The sequence below is a fragment of the Liolophura sinensis genome, chromosome 1 (genome assembly GCF_032854445.1).
Source record: "Liolophura sinensis isolate JHLJ2023 chromosome 1, CUHK_Ljap_v2, whole genome shotgun sequence".
Taxonomy (NCBI): domain Eukaryota; kingdom Metazoa; phylum Mollusca; class Polyplacophora; order Chitonida; family Chitonidae; genus Liolophura; species Liolophura sinensis.
In genome coordinates, this window is record NC_088295.1 from 67728836 (window position 1) to 67754955 (window position 26120).

The window sequence follows — 26120 nt, forward strand, 5'->3', positions numbered from 1 at the left end:
ATCTATGGGCTCAGAATAATTAGGTATAGATGTGGATATCATCCAAGCAGCTGTTTTGTCATTGATCTGCTATACCCATCCCCTCAGGCACAGCAGACCCCTCAGTCCCCCCCCCCCCCCCCCCCCGCCCCAGTTCTCTCAAGCAGATAACATTTCATGTGTAAGGACACAAAACACCTTTGCTCTCCCTTCTGTAGAGTGTTTGATGTTCAAACACATTGGGTTGGGCCAAGCTAAAAAAAAGCTGATAAGTATGATGGTGATATCACAGGGATTCAGTGACGCCAGCCAGTCTGAAGGCACCAGATCAACTCAAGCTAGCTGGGTGATTATATACTGCAAGAGGTGTTCATTGGATTTCTGCCCAGTTTGTTTGAAGAATGACATTCTCGCTGCAGGAGGATGCATGTTTAATTGTGCAGGTCAATTCTGTTTTTGAAGTTGTCTTGTTTTTTTTTTGTTTATTTTTTTTTCTTCGTTGTTGTGGTTTTTTGGGGTTTTTTTTTATTGATCTGCATGATTTAGCAGATCTGATGACAGTTCTGTCTGCCATATCTGTACCAGCTCTATAGTATAGTGTCTCTGAGACGGAAGTGGCCACACATGGCTGACATTTAGGAAAATTGATAACTCACTGGGCGTGTGACAGGTTTGATGTGAGCTAGCTGTGGCCACTCAGCAGCTGCTAAGGCCTTGAATGTAGTCAGCCCAGATAGGTGCATGCATGAGGCACTACCCCGTGCCGGACAGAAGATCAGGTACATGTATGGGACATTCCCCATCATAGTGTTACAGACAAATTAAATGTATGAGACATTTTCATCATAGTGTTACAGACAAATTACATGTGTGAGACATTTCCATCATAGTGTTACAGACAAATTACATGTATTAGTAATTTTCCATCATAGTGTTACAGACAAATCACATTTATGAGACATTTTCCATCAAAGTGTTACAGACAAATTACATGTGTGAGACATTACCCATCATAGTATTACAGACAAATTACATATATGAGACATTTTCCATCATAATGTTACAGACAAATTACATGTATGAGACATGTTCCATCATAGTGTTATAGACAAATTACATGTATGAGACATTTTCAATCATAGTGTTACAGACAAATTACATGTATGAGACATTTCCATCATAGTGTTATAGACAAATTACATGTATGAGACATTTTCCATCATAATGATACAAACAAATTACATGTATTAGATATTTTCCATCATAGTGTTACAGACAAATTACATGTATGAGACATTACCCATCATATTGCTAGAAACAAATTACATGTATGAGACATTTCCATCATAGTGTTACACATAAATTACGTGTATTAGACCTTTCCCATCATAATGTTGTATAGACCAGTAACATGTATGAGACACTCCCCAACATGATCACACAAATCAGACATATATACATGAGTAAAGGATTCTTCCTAGCACGTTCTGGCGCACTGTGTACATGTGTGACACATTTCATAAAGTGCTCACAAAATCACATTCATGAAGAATATTGTACATCAGGCTATATTATGTATATTATTATACTACATACACATGGTCCAAAGTCAGATTGATGTATTTGTATAAATATATGCTCATATGGCACTATTAAGAATTTTTATTTCTCTTCCATTTTAGTGGTGATAAGGAAGTTTGAATAAAGATTTGAAAATTCAAAAGATTTTTTTTTTTTTGATTGGTGTTTTACGCCGTACTCAAGAATATTTCACTTATACGACGGCGGCCAGCATTATGGTGGGTGGAAACAGGGCACAGCCCGGGGGAAACCCACGACCATCTGCAGGTCGCTGGCAGACCTTCCCACTTACGGCCGGAGAGGAAGCCAGCATGAGCTGGACTTGAACTCACAGCGACCGCATTGATGAGAGGCTCCTGGGTCACTACGCTGCGCTAGCGTGCTAACCGACTGAGCCACGGAGGCCCCAAAATTCAAAAGATAGATGTTAACTGCATGAACCTTCTTGTATTTAACATATATGTAAGCTACATGTACATTGAGGTCTTACTTCTTCAACTTTTTGGCATGTTTGTGAAGTGTCTCCTGCATATTCGGGAAGTATTCTTCTTTGCAGACTTAAAAATTTTAAAACATCAAACTTTTTAAGAAGCCTTGAAACTGGCCAATCCAACCAATACGTAGTTTTGTCACCAGATCAGATTTCAAATGTGCATAAATTACTGTTTAATTTCACATTTGAAAAGATTGAGGAATTAAGGTAATTGTCCTGCCTTAGATTACCAGTTTACAAAGCCATCAACATGTGTCAGAATATATTAAGCAGAAGTTAAGTCAGAAAATGACAGGAAATATTGAATCAGACAAATCTGTCATTTTCTAAGATCAAAATGTCACATTAAGGTAATCAGTGCAATGTTTATGGCAGTTAAGCTAATGTGACATGTACACATAAATTAATACATGTTCAAGAAAAGCTTTTCATATTTACTGCCTTCTGTATTCTAGTGAAGTACCAGCAATATGGTGTGAACAAGTGCCCATAGAATTGTTCATGTATGAATTAGGAGTGGAGCATTTTGTTTACTCTATTTTTTTTTTCAGAAACATGTTGTTTAGACAATGAACTTAATATTGAATAACTTACTACAAAGAGGCAGGTAATAGGAAAGAAACTAATTTTACTGGAGTCCTCAAATATCAGTATTTTCATTCATTTGCGTTTGATGTGGATTCGGCTTTGGGTGCTCTCTTAAAGAACAAATTGTTTTGTTGAAAATCGGCAGTAAGGAAAATAAAGTGTATATAACAACAATTGTGTAGACCAGACTTAAATCCTATCACTTCAGGAAAACGTTTAGGTTGAATTTCCTAGTTTAAGGTCAATCATTGCTCCGGTTTCTTGATTTTATTAGGTTCCTGCATTCATAGATTTGTGAGTTATGATGGCGGAAAGCGTACTTAACGATAAAGGGCTGAGAAAATGAAGGTGTTGAAAGTACATTGAGGTAGTAGTGATAGAATTATAGCCACCTCTCTGAGCAACGGACTGCCAGATTATTCCCAACTTTCTTCACTTATTCCCTCATACACGTTCTGATGTGGCCCAAAGCTTACGAGTAAATTGAAGTGATGTCCTTTCCAATTGCTGTAATCGGGACTGGCGAATAGAGCGGATATCAATGCTTGACCTTTTCAGGATAAGGGATTTGGATAAAGAAGAAATCAACGTCTGACTGTTGTATTTAGTATTGACGCAGACGTTGTAATCAACTTAGCGCAATGGACACCTGACCAGAATACCCAAATGGCAGGAGGCCACGCCAGCGTTTTCTATCTTCTTCATCGACCCTCTTCTGAGCTTACCTTTTGGGGCCTGGGATTAGCAGGATGTGGAGTAATAAAAGATATACTACACGTTTGCGGATTGTCGCTAGATTGGATCGCCAAAACCTGGTGACATTGAATACAACTGTTTGATGTATAAAATAGGTTAAGACTGTCATGAAGTTCGCCAGTTTTTGTTTATATTAAGAATATACAGTTTCTAACCACTTTTGTGAGATCTTTGGATTTAAAAGATTTACATATTTTATGTTATATTAGATAAGAAATAACAGTTGGCAATTTGTTGAACATTTTCTCAATTTGAACCCTTTTTCCATTGGTTGTATTTTGTGACTGTCACCATTATGTGTTATAATCAATACAGGTGCATGTTTTATATCTACATCCTGATCCATGTTTTTGTGTGTGTATTGTCACGTATATTGTGTACACTGAAGGAATCAGACAATCAACACCTATTGTTGATCATCAGAGTTCAATTCTGGTAGTGTCTTTCACTGCATGCATGCATGTTCGAAGCATTTTTACATTGGTGATGATAATGTTGTTCGACAAGCAGGTTTACAAAAATTTACATGTTTACACAAGACGTAGCTATGTCACAGTAAAATGAATTAAAGATGAGTTCTGCAGTGAAGAATATCTATAGCAGTCTCTAGATAAGCACCTTTTGATCTCTGTAAGTCATTGTACCGCATACATGTTTCTAATTTGGAAAAAGTATTAAACTTTGACATCCTCTGACCTGAATTTGGCTTGTTGCGTTACAATAAGGAATGATTGCGATACATTCATGGAATGTATATATTTTGGTGTAATTATGGCAGTGATAATCTATGGAGACTGATTGTCCAAAAAGAGATGAAATTCCATAGTCCCTGTGGGAAACCATGCTAGACTCATCCCAGTCTACAAATTAACTGGCTTCCGGTTGGTTACCTCTGCTCATGCCAAAGCTCAAAGGGATTGTAGGCAGATACTGGTAGGGAAATAGAATCGGACAGGTCTGGCTGCATTGATGCTGTGCCCAGGAAGTACACTGACTTGCTCGCAAAGTTGTGGTTTTTCTGGTGCTAAGTATTTTTCCCTTGAAAAGCGGCACGTGAGGTTTTACGACTTAAGCCTTGTTATTGGAACTGTGCCACCGCAAGACGTCTGAAGGTAATGAACATTGAAACCTGTCCTCTGTTCAGTACAGTATATGGGAAAGGTTACTTCTATCGTCGGCAATTCTCGTCTTAACACATCTGTCTGGTGGACCCATGTGGGTCCTATACTTTGAGAAAACAATCAAGCTAAACTTGAGAAACTGTTGAAACAGTATCTAAAGTGAGGCTAAATATGCATGCAACTTAATGACATGAAGATTGCATAAACAGGTTTTTACAACTTCATTTTCCTTTTGAGTGGGGGCCCCTCTGGCCTTGTTGTTAGTGTGGTAATGCAGCACAATGATCCAGAAGCCTTGATTTCAGCTGGATGTGAGTTCGAGTCCAAGACATGCTGGCTTCCTGTCTGGTCGTGTGTGGGAGGGTCTGCAGCAACCTGTCGATGGTCTTGGGCCTCCTCCAACCCATAATGCTGGCCGGTGGGGTATAATTGTTCCTGAGTAAAACATCATGCAATCAAATAAGTAAATAAATCCATTAAGTGTCAAATTTTGGAAGGGAGGAGGTATTGGGAGGGGAGAGAGGGCATTGTTATTGTGGGGTTTTTTTTTAATCAAGCTGAATTTGGGAAAAAATATTGGTTTGTTTAACCAGGTTTTAGCTACCTTCGGGAGCAATATAGATTTAGTGCGTACATCACATTCCCTCAAGGAAATCCTAGCCAATTCCACTCACAGCATGGAATTCATTGCTATTTACACACTTAGCATAGAAGTCTGTTTACACAGTCCTCATCCTTTTAACCTGACAACCATCAATCCTTAAATACAGCTATTACACATCAATAATATGTGAACTATGAAATGAGTAAATAAGCAAATACAAACGAGTAAACAAAAGAGTGTTGGGGTCATTCTGTACACTGAATTAGGCATTTCCTCTCAAAGCATTGATAAAGAGTTCATCTCTGAGATCACTTCCCAGCTTTGCTTTCGCATATTGGTCTAAATCGTAATTTCCCTTCACTACAACCTGCAGGAACTTGGTTGCTTTAGCTGTGTGGTTCTTAAACAGGAAGCTGATCATGATTCGTGAAACTGTAAAACACTAGTATCTGTAAGTGTTAACTGAATTACATGTGAGAACTAATTTTGACCTCCTTCCAAAATAAGAGTACAGCATCATTGTATGAGATTTCAACCTTGAGTAAATTTGCTTGCAGTCAACCTATTTCTAACTGTTGACATCAGGCAGCAAAAAACCTTTGTGACGTTACCAAACCAGCCTTTTCGTTAAGTCAAATGTCATCAAGGTTACTGCATAATCTGGGGGCAGAGCTGTACCTATATTAAACACTAATATTTCCCATTGTGACTTTGAATTTTTCAAAAGTAGATGTTACCAAAAACAGTTCCGCTTTAATTTATCAATTAAGCTTGCCTTAAATTTAGAAGAACTCCTGGGCACATCGACTTGCCCAGCATGTAACCTTTGTCAGCCACTATTTCCAATTTGCCATTTACATATTCAGCACTGATGTCATTGTGACAATTTACAACACTGGTAATTTACAACAGAGGTCAAGGCTGTCTACATCCACAGCATAGAGGTGATGACCTTTCACTCGAAGAGGGCAAAGATCATGACCATCATAGTGTCTCGCAGATTAAACACAGCTCCTTTAATGAACCAGATTGATTTCATTCCAGAGTTTGCTGCTGGAAAAGGCTTTGTGACAAATGTCACTGTCTGAATGTGGAATACTTTATTATGCTAGTCGCTTTAATACTAAAGCCCAGTCTCCATGACCATGACCTCGATGAATGACCATCGCTGCACCCTTTTGGTACGCCTTGTCCGACGGCCCATAGATCAATCTGACATCTCTGCTGCCATTCTGGTCTGGAGGGTAGCTGAGGTCCTCGCCAAATGGACTATGAGCGAACTATTTATTTTCCCCGCTTTAGAGAGTTGATGTGTTTCTGGGGAGCTGTTGGACTGGAGAATGTTTGAGATAGCCATCTAGTGCTCTATCTAGGTTCTGGACCTAGATGCTTCATGCACATTCAGCTACTTTACACATAGCTTTCCTGACTGTACCTCTAGGGATTTTGTTTGATTCTGAGATAAGCACTACATAAATTCAAGTACTAAATAGAGTATTATAATTATTAATGAACCCCCCATACTTTATTTTTTTAACCGGTCATCTACCGGTTGTTGTCATCAACCCTTCGCACAATGAGAGCAGTAGAATCCACAAAATTCCCAGCCCACTGCCGGAATTGAACCTTCAAATCCTGTATCCTATCGAAATATAGGAACAAGGCATAGTATTGGAGTTATGTTGCCATGAAGCATAGATTTGTTTTAACATCCATGTTTACACTTATGCAAGTAATTTCACTCCATGTTTACTACCCAAGTAAAACAAGAAATGCTCGCATATCCACAGTCTTCAATTGGTTGTTCTACTATTTTGATCTCTTAATGTCTGAACAGTGCTGTGCAGTTAATCACAAGCAGCATTACAAATATGGGTATTCTAAGTTTGCATCAATCTTGTATTCTCAAGTTCGTAAGTCTGTGAGCCAGTTGCCTAAGGTTGGTAATGCCTAGGACACTCGTAAAACTGCCCGCCAGCAAATAAATGCAAAAATTCTTGATTATTAAACAATCAGTGAATCAATCTACCATTTCACAGAGGTTTCTTGTGGATGATTTCAGTAGTGCACAGCTTCACCCATGGATGATGAAAGACTGTGTGGCCAAAGTGCTACCTGTATTACTATAGATATGTATCTGTTGTATACTGTAGCTAGTAATTGGAATATCATCATGATATCATAGAAGTGATGATTGTTAAGTATAGTCCTTTATTATCCTTTAATAAAGCATTTGACAGACCGTGGTTGAAAACCAAAGAAGAAATCACAGAAATGTGGAAGAAATTATTAATCTTGTTCATGTGTAAATAGTAGTCCAAACCGAAAGCTTTCTGAGGCATATCCCAAGCATTTTGGGGCTGTAGTTCGAATGGCAAATTCGACAAAAATTGGTAATGACAATATATAAAATATATATATAAATGTCATTAATATATAAAAAAAATCTATATATATAAATGTCATTAATATATAAAATAATGACAATAAAATGGTAATGACTGCTGATTTTGACTGTGGTACATTTAGTACAATGTAAACCAAAATTGAGCATCCAGCTTCAAATACATGTATTTTGTTTTATAAAGAAGATGAAAGTTATGGATTTTTACCTGAGATGGCTTTGTGAAACTGTATAGTCACAGAGAGTATATCTCCTTTGCTGCATTTGCTGTGTTGTTTTCTTACTTCACCAAGTCTGACCATCTGGTAAGGGGTCACAGGTGTTGAGTGCACCCCATAAAAAATGATCTACCGCCACTTAAATAAGACAAACATAGGCTTTGGAGGAAAATTTATGAAGCTTGTTTGCGTCTTTGTGACCCGAGATAGTCCCAAGTGGATGGCTTTTAGTGCAGACAGAGGTGCTTTCAATCACCATAAATTATAATTTCATCCTTTCTCTTTTTCTGTTAGAAAAAGATGCTTAGATTTTATGTTTCAATGAATAAAATATGATGGTTAGAAAGGGCTGTAAGAACTATTCTTAGTATATGGGTGTTATCTCAAATCCAAATTGGCACCATCCTGTACAAGCTGTCGGCCTGGAATGTCGTAAAATGTCGTCGTTTCAAAGAAAGGTACATTTACTTGTTTTGAAGGATATAATACTTTCCACAGTTAATGCTTAAGGCATGTTAATTATATTTGTATGTTTTCTGGAACTTAGGCCAGATCAACGCACTTAAATTATTGCACAGTGTAGCAAGCTGTGAAGTGATTTATTGTTGTTTGTTGGATTTCCAATATGTTTCTATTTTCAGACAATAGTAGGGGAAGTTTTGACTTGATTATTGTTTATTTGTACTTCAAAATGAACTTTCTTCAGTACGGCGTAACACCGATCAAATAAGTAAATAAATCAAAATGAACTTAAATCTGCTGTTATTAAATAGTTTAACAAGTTTACAACAGGATTCTGGTTACTCAGCATTTGTTAGATTCATGTGACTTTTCTATTGAAGACATGAGATGTTCATGATACTCCTCTTTTTTTGTGTGTACTAAAATGCAAAATACCCAATTTCAAAACCTTTTTTCATTGCAGTCGTTGCATTCAGTGGACATGAAGTCAGAATCTGGCAAGGGTCTATGGAAAGATGTGCAAAAGTTTACAGCCATGTTTTTGGAGGAGGGTGCAGCAGGGGAGGGGCCCGTGGAGGAGAACCTCGTGGAAGGCGTCGACTTCAAACTCGGGAAACTACAGTTCTGTATCGGCTACGATTTCCCTACCTCCACTTTGACTATAAAAATTCTGCGGGCCATGGAATTACCCGCCAAAGACTTCTCTGGGACAAGCGATCCTTATGTGAGAGTCATGCTCATGCCTGATAAGAAACATAAATTTACCACAAAAATAAAGAAGAAGAACCTAAACCCAAGGTGGAATGAAACGTTTGCTTATGAAGGTAAGACTTGTAAAGTGATAAGCACAAAGTTGTGGTTTTTAGTATGTTGCCTTTAGTTTGGTGGAGTTTTTCAGGAACTACTGTAATCACCCCTACTGTACTAAAAAATAAAAATCTTGTGATTCACAGTAAATAACCTATAATTTCATGTAATTTTTCACAGGCTTATAACTCTTATGTACTACATTATATACAGTAGGGTTTTTATTTGGTCAGAAATTCCACAAAATGATAAGTGATTTATTATTGATGCCACTGTCACCTTTAAATTGCAAATTTTCTCAAATACATTGAGAGTCATCAATGAATGATACAGCCATACACATACATCTGCATATCAGTACTAACAATACATCTTGCCCACTGCTACATTGACATGCTATAACCAGGCTTTGTTTTCTGTTTGAATATTCTCAAAAGACTGCAGATATCAGTATTCCCTTGAAACTGATTAACACAAACTTGAAAGTATTAAGGTATTCTTTGTGCACTTAGACCAACAACCTGTAAGTGTTGTAATTAATGATTCAAAGTTGGAGCAGAAATTTATATTACTGCAAGGATAAATATCCAAATTTTGCTACCGATCCTAATTTTAAAAAATATATACTGTTTAAACGGTATATTACCGAGAGAGCTTCTGAGAAACATAATAATGACGTCAAATCCAGCAGAAACAATAGATTTACTGCCCTAGCCGATCTTCAGCCGGTCGCCCGGTATGGCTCACATGCCCGACAGGGGGACATCACAGATGGCCGACCCCAGGCTATCTGGGCTATATAACCTTCATTCAAAATGAAAGGAATTCATTTCAGAATGATGTCATTTTTGAGATGGATTTTAGATACACCAAGGCAAATATACTGCTGTATCAATTTGAACCTCTAGTGTTATAGGCAATAGGGACTGGTAAGCTATAGCTTTTTTTCTGTGTTGGTCTATACATTTTGTGTGATTTTCTTAAAATTTACTCTTTTACCATTCTTTCTCTCTGTCTGCTTCACAATAAATATCATTCTATTCCTTGAGGTATTCAAAATCCATACCTACATGTATATGCGATGATAACTGCATGTGTATCATCAGCCGTGGGAATAGTCAATGCCTGTATAGTCATGTACACACTACAGTGTAAAGACGTACCATTTAAACATTGGCATAATAGTGTACACAGACTTGGTGTCTTTCAGTTTTCAGTTTAGCTTCAGGCTTTAGTTGACTGTGGCCCCCATAATAGCCAAATTCTTCAAGTTCAGCTGGCCGTATTCCTCTTGTAGCTTTCAGCTGTAAAATGGCTGTTTGTTGTTGGTGGGTACAAAATTCTTCTGTCTTGTACTGTAAATTCATGCCTTCCTGAAGGTCAAATCGTCTAGATATCGAAGGAAAAAAAAACTTAGGGCCCTTCGACGACCTTTTTTTACACTCACATGCAGAACAGCAAACCATTTCATGGAGAAATTTGACATGCCTGTAGTCACTCATGTAGCTTTTTTAACACTGAACTGAAATGGCGAAGCTCTGACAGCTCATAAAGGTTGGACTTGTATTATGTAATTTGGTGGAGAAAACTGAGTGTTGGCAGAAAAAATACATAAATCCAGCCTCATTATTTAGTGCCATATTACTTCAATTAATGTACCTTTTTTTAAATATTTTTTAAAACTCAATTTAACAATATGTATACATGTACAGTGTAGCAAATTATGAATAAATAATAAATCTGGATAATTCTTAACATACTGTACATGTGTATATCCCAATTTCCATATGACATTTTTGACAGAATGATCATTGAATATTTAAAGCGATGTGACGGCAAGGAGCAGTCTGCTGTTTAGATTGGAAAATTTTCCAGAGCTGTTCACAGACAATTTTTGTGACACACTGAATATAATTACGACCTACAGCTTAGAGAAAAACAAAAACATAGCAGCAATGAAGGTGTGATGGCTGGCAAATGATCACACATAATTGGTGAAATCTGGCGCCTCTTGTCGATGTATTTCAGTTAGTGTTTTTTTCTAACTGTACATGTAAACACATAAATAGTAGTAAATTACACACCCCCTATAGCACTGTGGCTTATGCCACATTGGGTAAAAAAATGCAGTGATGTTAATTGTAATTTATTAGACGTTACTGGTTTAGAATTACTTTAATATATGATAAATACGAGGGGAAACTTTTTTTATGACTGAATCCAAAGATGAGAGATTGAGTAAGTTTCCCCAGCTGATATGAAAGAAAACACTTCAGCATATTTCCCAATGGTATTGCAAATACATAGATCCGATTTTATGGAGAGACAGCCAGGAAATATATCATATGCAGTAACAAATATACATATCTTTGTAAATGACGTAAAATTTCGCCCCAAAAAGTGGAAATTTAGAGACAAGTGAAATATTACTTTTGGTGTTGGAACTTACATTTTTCAAGTACAGCATCATTTTACCTTCCCAACAAACCTCAAAACAATTTTGTAAGATCAGCAGAGCTCTCAGAATCAGGACAAGCCAGCAGTTGAGTCATGGGTGAAATTTTAAGTCATTTACAGGGAACCTTGTCTCACCACATGATACATGATGGTACATGTGTCCTTGTGGCACTGTCTTTACATCAGCAGCTTATAATAATGTAGCAACCTGCCACTGCTACTGTATAAACACCTATCCTGTGAGAGAAGTTGGCTGTTGTCATGCTTTAGACCTGCTTTCTTTGGTTATTACAAGCTGAAGCATCAATATAAAACTATAACCTACAGCCTCAACCCTTTCGATCACCATGGATGGGTTGGCCACCTTCAGTGCTGCACAAGAAATGTACATTTATCAATCTAGACAGAATATTGCTGTAGGCCTCAGGGTATATAGAGTATGCTTTGATACTGTTCATAGCACTGCCTGCAAAAACCACAAAACTATAGTATGTTTCCATTGGAACTGGCCTGCTTCTAGAAGAAAATCATGATGTGATCAAAATAACGATAAACCCTAAGACATTAATCAGTCAAATCAAGTGAGACTTAAAATGTAAAATAATGTGTATTCTCAACAAAAAATATAAACTCACAAAGTCCTTTTCTCTGTGTATTAAATAACATGTTAACGCAACAACTAGGATAAGTATTCATCATGAAGTATTCTTCCCAATGCTAACACACTTGGGCACTCTGGGCACTGAGTGCCGTGAACTGTGGATCACCAACCACTCTGTTCCAAGCTGCTAAAGCTCCTGGATTATTGCCCTAAAATGTGAAAATCTGGTCGAAATTGAAGCCACAATTGATTATGCATACTTACCCTAATTGTTGAGTTAATGTGTTATTTAATACTGAGAGAAAATAATATAAAATTGATTCATGCATTTATATTTTGTTGAGTTTAATAGTGCGACGTTGTAATGAATGCCGTAACACATTTCCTACATTCTCATAAGTTTTTCTCTGTTGTTACAAACGTTATATTCTAAGAAGGATGTAATCACAGCTGTGCAAACTGACAACAAGCGGTGTCTTGTACATGTATATTTCCTTTGTCTATTTGACATATATTACACATGTACATATATTTTTGTTGACAGTCGGCACAAAAAACATGCACTCAATATCAGTGCTGAAATAAATTCTCCTGGATTCAGATAAATTAGCTTTTCAATCCTGCTCTGCAATAATTGAACCACACAGGCATCCCAAAGCATCTCTTTAATGTGAAATTTGAAACTGGTATTATGTTTTTGGCCTTGCCAGTTAATTGTCAGTGAAATGCTGTGTAAAATTTAAGCTAAGAAAATGTTCTGACGCCACTAACAGAAGTGGATGAGCCTGACTGCTGAACCATGTGTTTATTGCACATATTGTATGCCGTAATCTGTTCAGCAGTCCATATACAGGCTGGCATAGGATGCAATACCATAAAACACATTAGCACCTGCCAGGATGGGATGCATCAGATATATCTGTGCAGGTTGTCGGGTCTACAGAAGTGGAATATTGATTTAGGTTCCATCGCTGTATAGTATGGAATTCCTGGTCATGGTGACTGCATAAGTATGTAGATGTGTGGATCGAAAGCTTATGTGAAGCAGCGCACAGGGAATATAGAGCTGAGAAAACACGGAGCCAGTAGATAGTGCTGATTATTCTTGGCAGAAATTGCCCAAATTTGTAGAAATCATTGTTGTTTTTTTTTCTGGTCCTAGTGTCGTAGGTGTATTCCTGTAAAAAGTGGTGATGATGAATTGCCATTGGATACTTTTATCCTACACAAGTTTGCTGGCTTCATATTTTTTCCACCTTGGAAAAAAGCCCTTACCTTATGGATGGATCAGGTCAACAGCCTATTTCAATTCATTATTCATCCTGCCAGTAGCTCCATTCACTTATTTACATCTGTGCATGGTAACTAATTGTGTTTGTGCCATCAGTAGCTATGACCTCCTGTTGTGCAACATGAAGGATACATTGCATGCAGTTCTTCTGCACAATTTCATGTGGTGTCTCATTACATGAAAGAGTCAACTTTTACAGAACTGATAAATATTTTGTGGTAACCATGCTGGAAAAAACAAATCAAACTTAAGCAAGCCTGATATGTTGCAAGCCCAGTTTTTATTTTCAAGCTTTTTGTTCCATTTGTCTTTTTATTTCCGTAATCCGTTATTCATCTGGCATATTAACACGGGCCTGTTTCTCTATAAGGCCTAATATATTGTTGCTTTCAGGCAGAGAATAATGGCATTATTAGGACTTACAGGTCTTGATAATAATATAAGTGGGCTCAAAAATAGCATACCATCAGTGCCTCAGGAGAAATGTAATCTGATTGTAAAGCAGAGATACTGTGCCTTTTCGTTTTTCTCAGAGTGGACATTTAACAGGTCTGGATTTCCGGATAGCCCTAAGTGACGTGGAACACCATCCATTGTATAGAGCTGGCATGTTGTGGTTTGATTTCTTATTGCGGTTTTTTAATAGATTCACCTGTACCCTTTAATATTGAGCTGAGCATGGTAGCCGTGATAAAGGGATTCTGATGAATCTTATTGCGTGTTCTGGTTTGTCAACATAGTGACAGGTTCTAGGGTGTAATATGTGTTTTTGGGTGGAATGTAACAAACAGACTTTTTGTGCTGTGCGGTTTTTGTCATGCCAGCCTTGGTTTGTATGACTTGTTACAGACAATCATTAATGCTGCGGTCCATTAGATACAGACCAGGGCTTGGTTGAACTTGCTTAATTGATTCAGTGCTACTGCACGAGAAGGGTTTAATAGCTTGTTGCCATGACAACAGCAGAATTCTAATCATTCCACCAAAATGAAGCCCTTGGGCGTAATCATTGCATTCCATTTTGAAGTTTAAACACATTACAGATCCATTTGGAGGGAGCATGAGTTAACAAGACCTTTGGATTTAACTGCAAGAGTGTTTTTGTTACCTTAGTTCTTTTGTGAAGGTTGAGGTTTTTATTCTTCAGGACCTCTGACATTTTTACGTTTGATAATATGTGCCTAAAAAGCTTTAAAACGAACGTTATGCCTCTATAAAGAAGCATATTGTTCATTCTGATTAATTTGCTGGCTGCTGAACTGCAAAACATACATCGATCATGATAAACTATTTCCTGGAAAGTTCAGTGTAGTCTCATGCAAGCTAACGTCACTTTTTAAGGTAAGAAAGACTTAATAACAGTTTTGGCTTACCATAGCATTCTAAAAACATAACATCACCAAAACCATCAACATCAAATAAAAGAAACAAAATTCTGTAATTAGACAAGAAAACATAAAGTTTTTTGACTTATAAATTCTGACAACAAATGTCTTGAATTAATATAAACATATAGATTAGCAGTGCACTGTTTCAATAAAGGTCTTTTCCCAGATTATTTAATCATAATGTAAACTGAAAAGCATTGACTGCATGCAAAAAATAGAGTAATAAAGTTTCAAATTAATAAATGATGTGTTTATTTCTGTTTTTACTGATCGATGTTAAGTGGCACAAATACAAGTAGATATCAGACATAAGCTTTAGGTTATTCATGTCAGGTATCTGATCATGACCATGAACAGATCTGCAAAGGAGTGGACTCCTTTGTAGTGCATCAGTGGCATCGCCAGAACGATATAATTTCACTGAAAATTAATCATCTGTTGAATGAACTGAAGCCGCTTGATTTAATGAAATCAAACTGAGCAAATTTTCGATTTACCAAGGCTATGCTGCTTTCAGACTGAGCAGACTTTGATAAATTGATTTAATCAGGATGTTGTGGTTTTAGAAAGACTCAGGAACACGTGTTCTCATTGTCCAGTGATGGTCAGCTTCTATCGTCTCTTCCCAAATACGTCCATTACCAAAACGACTGATACAGGCGCCGGCAAACCAACACTGTTTGACAAGCCACTAAGTGTGGTCATTAAAACCCATCAACCCAGACTAGCATCGGTCGATTTGGCTCTATCTGACCAGTGGTTTCACCACTCAGTGGCTAGCCTGTGTTTAGGGACACACTTAATGCAGAGCTGGACAATTTAGCATTGCCATTGGGGGATCATTTCAAGTCTTCAGTGCTTACCCTTCCACAGTACATGCAATTTGCTGGCTAGAAAATGTAAATTAATTCGTTGGATCTTCCTGTAGAATTTGAGTTCTCTCTTGAAATAACTGCAGAGTCACATTATCTGAGACGTGTTGTAATGTACTCCAGTATCATAAATTTTGGCTATTAAGACTTCTAGTGGATTTTTGTAGATTTGTCATTGAGCTAAAGATTGAGGTCTCAGGTGTGCTTCTGCTGAAATATTGATCATGTATAATTATTATATAAACTCTCCACTATTTGTCAAACAAGCTGGGTACAGTGCTTATTAAATCAAGGTTTATACAGCTGTATGTAGTTCTGTGTAGATTAAATGTTGGCTGTTATAATGAGCTGTCAGAACTAAAAGCCAAGTAAAGTATTCGTATTGTCATTATTATTGTTATTACAGCACTTTAAAAAAAAATGGTGCATTGTCTCCACTTATACACACATGCTCATAAATAGAAAAAAAAAACAAGAAAAGATACTGCGTAACTATAACTAGGTCCAAAGAATACATGTTGTTAAAGTATGATGGTAATGTATGTGATTTTCCTGGTGCAGCAAATCAGAGAATTAGCATTGAATGGACCGGCTGATTTGGGTGTCAGATATGTTCTGCTGAGCAGGCCATCCATTCCAGTAAATCATGGAGCTTTGTGCTCTGTGGAAAGTCACTGTGGACATAAAGCCATCCATTGACTTTGTTTCCAGTAATTTGCAGAAATCCTCCTGAGCTACGTTTTAATAAATCCAACGCCACATAATGGGAATAATGCACGCTGTGAAATTTAACGGCAAACCCATCATCAGCTCTGGTCAGTGTTGTGTTCTTTTTTTTTTTTGTGGCAGGCCAAAAAATCAAGGATTCATAACTGGATGATATTAGCAATAAAACTAGAACTGTAAAATGCAGGAATGATTTATGTCACTGCTTTCACTTTTTTTCTCCTTTATCATTGGTCTCTGTATCATTTATTTCATTTGCACCACAGTGCAGTTTTCTTGTAGCCTTCAATTTCTACACAAAGACTTTCATCAGAAACATCTGTGACATTGCTTTATAATGTCATTATCACTGCAAAATGTGACCCTAATGAAATTGATTTTTTCTGCTTTTTTGAGTAGATCTAATGTCATGAGGCCAAAGTTATTGACAGGCGTATGCAGCTTGTGTCAGAAAAGTAACACCATGGATAGTTTGTAGGTCATGTCCCATCATTGTAACCCTTCATCGGTCCAATCAATCAACATAGTAATTCGCTGAAAAATTGATTTCCTTGGCAGTGGTTGTTTTGTTATAAAGCATTTCGTGATGAAGTGCTGTTTGGAGCAGACGGCTGCAGTTATCATCATGAATGTGCTATGTATGTCCAGGTATGGTTATTGGCCTATACCCACTTATAACTCATGGAGCCCACAAACATCTTAGGCAACATAAATCCTTATGCCCTATTCCTTGGTTGGATGCGGATATAAACAGGTGCTCGAGTTCAAGGCTGTTCACCAAAAATGCACTTGTTCATAGATTACATTAAGACTTATTTAAGTGCTTTTACATCAAAAATGAAACAAAGTTGGAATATCCTATTCATGGCCAGTTCTTTGAGATAACCTTAAATGAGAACTACATGAAGCTGTACAGAAACATGTACTACATTCAGTGTACTTGCGAGAGATTCACAAAAACAGATAGCCGGGTATTCACAGATGTATTTATTTGATTGTTATTTAATGGATACTCAGGATTGCGATTGGTTTTCTGGGTGTAGGAAAGTGGATGGCTTGGAGTAAGCCACTGTCATTTGGCAAGTTACTTTTCCATGTGTGATTTACAAATATGTAGCACACCAAAATGGTGGAAGACAAGTGAAACAAAAAGCCTCTGACTATTTTCTGTCACCCAATACACCACAAACAGTGAGAGCGGGGGAATCCATAAATACACATTGTATTGGAGTCTTGGATTGATCTCACATCTTGTTTGTCTTAGGGATGAGAGGTGTCATAACCATTTGACCATGACCCACTCTCTGTTGCAGGATATAGGATCTTGTAGACCTTACAAATATAAACTCTCAGGTTGACTGCACTGTATTAGCCTTGTCATGCTCAAAGCTAAAGCATTCAACTTGCAAACAAGAAAGCCTAGGCTATTAGTTGGAAATGTTGGATAAGTTGCGACACTTTCTCTAGTGCAACACAGTTTTTAGTGTGTGTCTTTCCCTTTGCATTCCAGCAAAGCAGAGCTCTATGTTGTGGTTTAATGGCCGAAGTGATTTTGAAGGTGACATTAATTTAGGTCTAATAACACACATTCATATTTTAATCTTCATCAATAATGAATGTTCCAAGTCGATGATGACAAGACCAGTTTATAAAACAACATCCAACTCTAACCATCAAACTACCTTTAAATGAACAAAACACTTCAGTCTTTTCGGTTGTTGTGAATACTCTGCATTGAACCATAATAGGGTAGTTTCTAGTTGTAACCCTTTTCTCATCAAAGGTAAAAACAGTCCGACTGTATTACGTAAATGGTGAAAAATGTTAGGCTACCTTTGCTGATATTAATTTACTGATCACCAGCCTCACCCTTTTCCAGAGCCACAAATCACACTTCTTTCCTTTGGGAACTTCTTAAGTTCAAAAACATTCAGATTCTCAATCTTCTCTGTCATTCCTCCACTCTTAATAATTTTACTTACTTTCTGTGACAATGTTACAGTCAACGTGCTCAAAAATAGTTGCCTAACATATCACATGATACAGTTGGACTTTTTCTACCTCCGGCGATAAAAGAGTTCAAACTTGAAACTCCCCATTTACTGTGACAATTCTTGTGATAATAAAGTGAAAAAATGTATGTAAAGGGTGCGTTGAACTATAGTATCAGATTTGCCATCCCTGTTTACATGTCTATGAGATAACTGAACAAGTGTGTTGAAGATTATCTGTTCATGATCATCAAGCCAAGAACCTCAATGATGTTTTAAAGTTTTCATCGGTAGAATTGGCATACCTCTGCACACCTCATAGGGATGATTGAACACATGTGCTTAAGATAATCCCTGCATAATCAAGCCAGGAAAAGACTAAGAACAAGCCATGTTCTAAATGTTTTTTTGAGCCAGTCAAAGGTCGTACATGTCGTGTACTAAGGAGCTCCTTCGCTGTCTTAATCTGCACCAGAGGATGTGAGGCTACATGTTACGTCAGGCTCTGTCAGAATATTAATCAATCTCAAACCCCGATTAGCTGATCAGATTACTGTAATGGGTGGTATTCTCCAGAAGATGAAGCTAGAGCAAAATCCTCTTTCACATTTCTCGGGCAATTTAATGGTACAGCAACAGGAATGTTCTCAGTGAACTTTTGAAATGTTTGGGATGTCATGAACGTGATTTTATCTCCTGATGCAATTCTCTTTTGCACTTCTGATGTTGGTTTTAATGAATGCCATGGCATTTAAACATTTATCCACAAAGGCAAATACTTTTAGTGTTTTTTTTGGTTTGACTTCCAGTGCACAGGGTCAGATAGCATTGGAATAAGAATTTAAACCCCAGTCCTGACAGTTTTGATGGTGCTTGATGTGCTTTGATTTATTTGGTTTTCCCTTCACAGAACTAAGAATCTTACAAGAGTCTGTGTTCAGTGTTAAACACTCTATGAAAAACCATCTGGAATATACAGTTTATCTGAGATGACTTTTATTTCGATAGAGAAACCAATAGGGGCATACAATTGTGAATGCCTTTGTCATGTGTACATTCATGAAGTTGTTATAATCATACCTACCAAGGGTTTCACCAGCATTGGTTGAAAAAAAGTTGATTCGCACTTCCACAAAAAGCCTCAGTACATTTTAAGTGTTGGAGAATCTACATTTTACAGATATTAACTAATATTTATATTCACATATACACAGCACCACACTTGGGAAACTATACTAATGAAAATTTGGGGAGAATTTTTGCCAGAGATATTGTGGTTAATATCATAATAATAACATCAGAAATGTTCTGATATAGGCTTAAAATAGGTATTGAGAGAATCCTGCACCTATATCTATGACAATATTGTTCTGGGTAGGTTGAGTTTTCGGGAACCCATCCCCACTGGAATGTTAAGATACTTGTATACTAAAAGTGTTTTGTGTCTTGCACAGGTTGGCCCCACAACAAGCTGTTAGAAAAGACGCTGTACTTGCAAGTGGTTGATTACGACCGCTTCAGCCGTGATGACCCCATTGGAGAGCTCTACATCCCCCTCAACGAAATCGATCTGTCCATTTTCCCCACAGTGTGGAAATACCTCCAGCCTTGCAAAGATTCCAGAGTAAGTACTTCTGCCTACGACTTATCCACTAATTATTATGTCTGTCTGGTGGCCAAGGTTATATTCCAGTGGCCAGGTGTCATGCGAACAGCCTGGCCACGTCACCAGTGTACATGCATCATTCAATAAAAGCCTTCGATCATCAACACCTACGTGTAGTCCAACCTTTAAGTTGTCTGCAGAAGGTTTGGTTCCCTGTGGAACTCTATACTTGTATGTCAGCCTGGCGTCAAGCAGTTTTATAGTATTATGTTCATGTTGGGACTAAACCCAAACCAAACCATGACAGCATGATAAGTGTCTTCCAATTCACATTTGAGATGTTAAAAGTATGCTTAGTGCATTAAAAGCATGGAATTTATGAGGACTTGGTATAAATGTCAGTAAAAGTTTTCCTTTGCAAAATGATAACTTACAATTAAGAGACATCAGCTGGAGCTAATGTTTAGGCAAATTGCTCTTGAACTGCCTTTTTGCAAGAATCTGTGGGCAATGAAAAACGTAATGTCCACATATTAAAATGGTGTGTTAAAATGTGGGATCAGACAGACAGGATCTTTACTGAATGCCTCCGCCATATTATCTGACAAGACCGGCAGCCAAGCTTAAATGCCAAGCGAAACCTAGGCTGGTTGGAAGTTTTACCATGCATAAAAAGCCTTAATTTTGTGTATGAAATTTACTTGACCTTGGCATTTGCTTGTTGCTAACAAGGTACAATTTTAAAAAAATACTAGTGTTTTGATATCAACTTATGTGCAAATGTTGATGTGCTATCTTGACTCATTATTCTAGTTAACCTGAAGTATAACTGCAAATTTTCATTAGTATAGTTTCCCAAGTGTGGTACTGTGTATATGTGGATATAAATGTTAGTTAATATCTGCAAAATGTAGATTCTCCAACACTTAAAATGTACTGAGGCTTTTTGTGGAAGTGCGAATCACGTTAGACTGTTCTCTACTGTTCACAAAGTGGATGACCAATGTCGTGGAAATCCCATGAAACCTTTAAAGAAATGGTTTATGGACTTAGTTTGTTAGTTTATAGTGAACATGATTAGCAGTAGTGATTTCCAGAGGTGATATGCAGGCAGCTTGTGTTGATGCGAATTAGAAAAGCGATCATCCTTCTTATTGCTCCTGCATGTGACCACATACAATGTTCAGAAGTGCTTAGGGATTGAGCTCTGCAGATTGCCAGCAGCAAGGATTATGTGAAGCCTGTGATTAAGATGGGCATGGCTTGTCGGTTATGTGGACAGCAGTCCAGTGTTGAGTCTGTCACCAATGAAGTGTATGATCAGCCAATGGAAATGACAAGCCAGCCGAATGCTTTATGACCATGACCCTCTGGATTTCGAGATATCGATCAGTTTTGATTAGGATCCGCACTGGGACCTCCCTAAGGTTTAATGATCTTGCCCAATGAACCTTCATGTGCCATTATCAGCCATTACACTTTTGACTGAGCTATGCGGCGCTGTTAGTTGTATGGAAATATCAAGTGAGACACAGTTTTATGGGTTGCGAATTCAGATATTGAAAAATTGACAAAATGGGCAGTCATTAGTTGCCATTGGCAGGGTATCTGTCATTACAGCTGACATGGGGGGCAATTTCCAGCTGTTAGAGCGAGGCTTTCTGAGGCTTCTGACTGTGAGACGTAACCCACAGAAAAGTCTACCATTCATAGATGTTCTCTCTGTAAACAGTCTTTACAAAGATGGCCCAGTCTATGATCACTGACAGTGCTAACTCATCTGCCCACTAAACTGTTTGTCCTGGCTGTGGAGACAGTGTATAAACACTTGCTGGTCATAGGCATCCGGTCCTTCATTGAGGAGGCCTATTCTGGAATGGCCCTTGTGTCCACAGTCAATGTCTGTGATGGCTGCTCAACATTATTATCACTGACTACATTCATATGTGGCTGTCATTCATGATGCTAGCTGCTGTGTCTTTTCCTCAAACCGATGCTTGCTCAGACCTGACAGAATAATTAGCTCCACCATAAACGTCTCGCTTCATCTTCAAGTGCTGCCTGCATGAAAAATTACTTTCATTGATGTAAAGGTTTTATTTACCATATATCGCTGGAAAGTTAAATGTATCCTCATCATTTGCCTCCAGTTGATGAAGGCATTAGCTGTGAACATAATGTCATCATAAAGTTTAAGCATTGTTTCCTGCTTGCAAAAAAAAGAAAAAAAGTTTTTAAAGTTTCATTTATGTGTAAACAGATGTGATAGACACTTAAAGTAAATACTTGGGATTTGCATGGGGAATAATGAGAGACGTGAATGTACATGAAGGAAATCTGCCCAGCACAACTCATAGTATGTTTATCATGAAATAAAATGAACGTTTCATTGTTTGTATTCTTTTTGTCCGATAGCATTTAATTTATGAGCTGTAAGTTAAATATTACACTTATCATACATTTTCCTGAGTTTTCGCTCAGCAGAAAGATTTGGGTTCGTAGAAGCGTCTTGATAACGGCGAAACTCTTTTTTTTTTATGTTGCCTCATTATCGACCATACCAGTGTGTTTATTTTGAAGCGTGCTTTTACATGTATGCATTTGACATTGTGTGTATTTGCAGACTGGATTGAGTTGTCTGCAAGTCTGTTTAATACCCTACTTCTTACAGCCTGTCTCGTTCCTGTGATGCACACAGCTTAGCCAAACACAATTAAGCTACATCATTAGACATCAAAGTTCTGGCTGTACAGTTCTCTAAATATCCTATTGGGCTAGTACACATAGTCAGAAAGAAAAAAAGATATTTGCTGCAGTTGTTTTCATGTTTAATTTGTGTGTGTGCATGGTTTGCAGGGTAGATTAGGAGAGTTGCTGGTTTCCCTGTGCTATCAACCCACCATTGGCCGTTTGACAATGGTAATCATGAAAGCCAAAGACTTGAAAGCTAAAGATTTGATAGGAACATCAGGTAAGTAACATATACAACCTGTGTAATGTTTTTGGAAAATAGTAACAACCACATCAAAGAATACTGAATCCTTAAGTCTTCCTTGGACTAACAGGTGTTTTGTGAGGTGCATTGGTTTCTCCAGAGCTCTATTTGGTTTATTCCACTAGTTGATCTGAATGCTGATCAAATAGCATACTCCTTACTGCGCATGCGTTGCTCTCTACCTTTCGCTTTACATCACTGCCACCAATAGTAAATTTTGTACAGAAATCTTGAACAACGCCAAGGTTACTGAGGTCACGTTGATGAGACAGAAAGTGATGTAAGAAAAGATAAACAATTCGTCTCAACCTTTGCCTTATACATCAACTTTATATACATACATTCTCTTTATCTAAGAATATGTACAACATGAATCTAACCAAAACCTAAAACAATTTTAAATAGTTCCTCATAAGAACACAGGTGATGAGGCCAAACGTAAACAAGTGTACATGCTTTGGGAGTGACGCATGCGCTGTAAGGAGTATGATCTAATAGATAAATCCATCTGCCACAGACAGATCCCTCAAGTCTCCCCACTTACACAACAAAGTGAAGGATAAGTCATATCTGACATAATTTGTGAAAAATTTCACAAGGAAACATGTAACTTTTCATGTGCCATGGAAGTGAAAATAAGGTATGATGAATAAAAGATCAAAATATGAAGAGTAAAATTTGGACCTGTCACTGATGTGGAGAATAATGCTGCCGATGTGTGGAGTGCTATAAAGCGGCCAGGTGGACTTTACAATGGCTTTTATATGGCTCCATCAATGGGTAGCATGCGGTCTGAAGAACAGACTGAGATGATTTACTAATTCCTACTGTGTTGAAGCTAATACGATTATCTCTGCCAGATTTACGTTAGATAGCGTGGGAGAGGTGGTCATAGGAAACCAGTGGGACATCACTGCCATTATTGACATGACATTCAGACTACAAAAGTAACCCGGAGACTGCAATAAAATCTTAATGACTGATCTGCAGTAGTATAGGTGGGTGGGTTCTTTTGAAAATGAATTTATCTAAGAGGGTTGGACAGCTTAACAAGAATACCTCTAACAGAGGGATTTAAATATGTTCAGATAAAAACCTTTTTTCTTTTTGTGTACATACATTAAATTTGTACACTTTGAATCCTTTCTTAAAGGAATACAGGATCGATGTTGATATAGACTGAACAGTTAGATTCATGCACACAGAATGAAAATAATAAGAAAAAAGGTACAAAACGTAACTGATATCAGAGTAAAATTCATTTTGAAAATTAATGTGTGTATTCCCCTGCGGTAGTAATATGTTAATATGCTCCGAATCACAAGAAGGAAATGAAGTACACTGATGCATATTAAATAGCATAGGCTGCCTGCAGCACTCTTAGCAACCAATAAAGTTAAGAGGAAATAAGCATTTTTTAGGTATATTTTATCAGGGTTTAAATCAGATTTTTTATCTCTTATGATGAAAAGCCATTATGAATGCATGAATACAATTTTACCTACTACTTATTTAATTTCGTGTAGTCAGTTAGCATTGATTCCACCCTTTTAACACTGTCATTAACAGTTAGAAAGGCCCACTTTTATAAAGTTTGGTTAATCAGTTTTTTGTAACTTTTCCTGTAAATGGCACTATGGCATGTAAACAATGTCATTTGTGAAAACTTTAGGAAAGTTTCAGAAATAAAGTTTTGTGAAAGTTTACCCAGACCCATATCTGACTGAACAGGCATTAAATATATGTTACCTGAGAAATTACAAGTAATTCTAGAGCTACTGCCTTCAAATTTGATACATCTGGTTGGTGCTTTATTATAAACTGAGGTGTTCTTTCTTACAGACCCATATGTGAAGATGTGGCAGTTTTTTGGGAATAAGAGAACAGTGAAACGGAAGACGGCTGTTCACTTTGGAACCCTTAATCCAGTTTTCAACGAGACATTTATTTTTGACATTCCATGGGAAAAAATCCGTGACTGTAGTATAGAGATCACAGTGATGGACTATGACAGAGTAGGCCGTAACGATCTCATAGGCAAGTTCACGCTAGGGCCTCGAAGCGGACCAATGGAAACTCGGCACTGGAATGACATGTTGTCCAAGCCGAGGCAGCCAGTGGCTCAATGGCACATGTTAAAAGACTGAACGTCCAGGCTCGAAATTTCATTAGGCTGAAATCTTACACCTTCAGGGCACAAGAAAGACAGACATTGTGAAGAGTGATAAGGATACAAGCTGTTTGTCTGATACATCAACAGAACTGATGAAGCCAGTCTGACAGAGCGACCAGAGCAACGGCATTTCGCATTAGATAATGTCAATTATCCACAGCAGGATTCCATTGGCTCTTGCGTGTTCCATGTGCACATGGAGAAAGGAGATCTCTGATTGCTTCTCCAGTCCCAGCTTTCTGATGTGTCAGCAGACCTAATTGGTTGGTTTGCAGAAGTTCAAAGTAGACCATGAAAATGGTGTAGAATCAAAGGAGACTTAATACGCATGAACAAAGGGTGTCTTTATATAGACCAGGAATGAAGTGCTATATAATAAGTTTGGGAAATTTTCACATCTGTTGTAGAATTAGGTATTTAGTGGCAGGGCTACCAGTTCACCATAATGTCATTGGTTTACATATTTGTATGGTTTCACATATTTTTTACAATAAATTGCTCTATGTTGTTAGTCCTCTGGGAAGAAGTGTTCCCTTTGTTAAAGAATGGCCACAGGACTTAGTGTCTTGTCCTTACCCTGTCTCACTGCAAAGCTCTGTACTTGTCCCAGTACTGGTCTTCGTGAAGAGCCAGCAAATAATGTGAAAAGCCAAATGCTGTAATATATGTATTACATACCTGAGCAACTGAAAGATTCTGTTTTAATCTCATTAAGAGTTTAACTGTTTCCTGTATTTGGGCCAACCAGTTTGAAACATACAGCAGCTGGGCTCTGAAGGTATCCTTAGCTCATCTATTTTTTCTCTTGGCTGTTGAGAACTGTTGTGTATTTGTGAATAGTATATAAACACATACATATATACATAAATATATATTTGTGTGCATGTTGGTTGGTATATGTTAATGATATAGTAATATATAGAGAGTACATTGAAGACGATATAGAGAAACTCTGACCCATTTCATCTGTGATCTCAGAGTATCTTATACTCTGTTCTCTTTAAGCT

The 26120-nt window shown here is 37.6% G+C and overlaps 1 protein-coding gene across 3 annotated transcripts in view; it reads left to right on the top strand.

Annotated features, from left to right (window-relative positions):
• Positions 1–25824, top strand: part of LOC135482142 (synaptotagmin-7-like) — a 94219-nt gene extending 68395 nt beyond the window's left edge. For all 3 annotated transcript variants that reach the window (XM_064761991.1, XM_064761992.1, XM_064761993.1), the window contains 4 exons: positions 8670–9030; positions 19794–19963; positions 22802–22916; positions 24783–25824. In XM_064761991.1, coding sequence (XP_064618061.1) covers positions 8670–9030; positions 19794–19963; positions 22802–22916; positions 24783–25087 — 951 coding nt within the window. In that variant the 3' untranslated portion in view covers positions 25088–25824. The remainder of the gene's footprint in view (positions 1–8669; positions 9031–19793; positions 19964–22801; positions 22917–24782) is intronic.
• Positions 25825–26120: the final 296 nt, after the last annotated feature.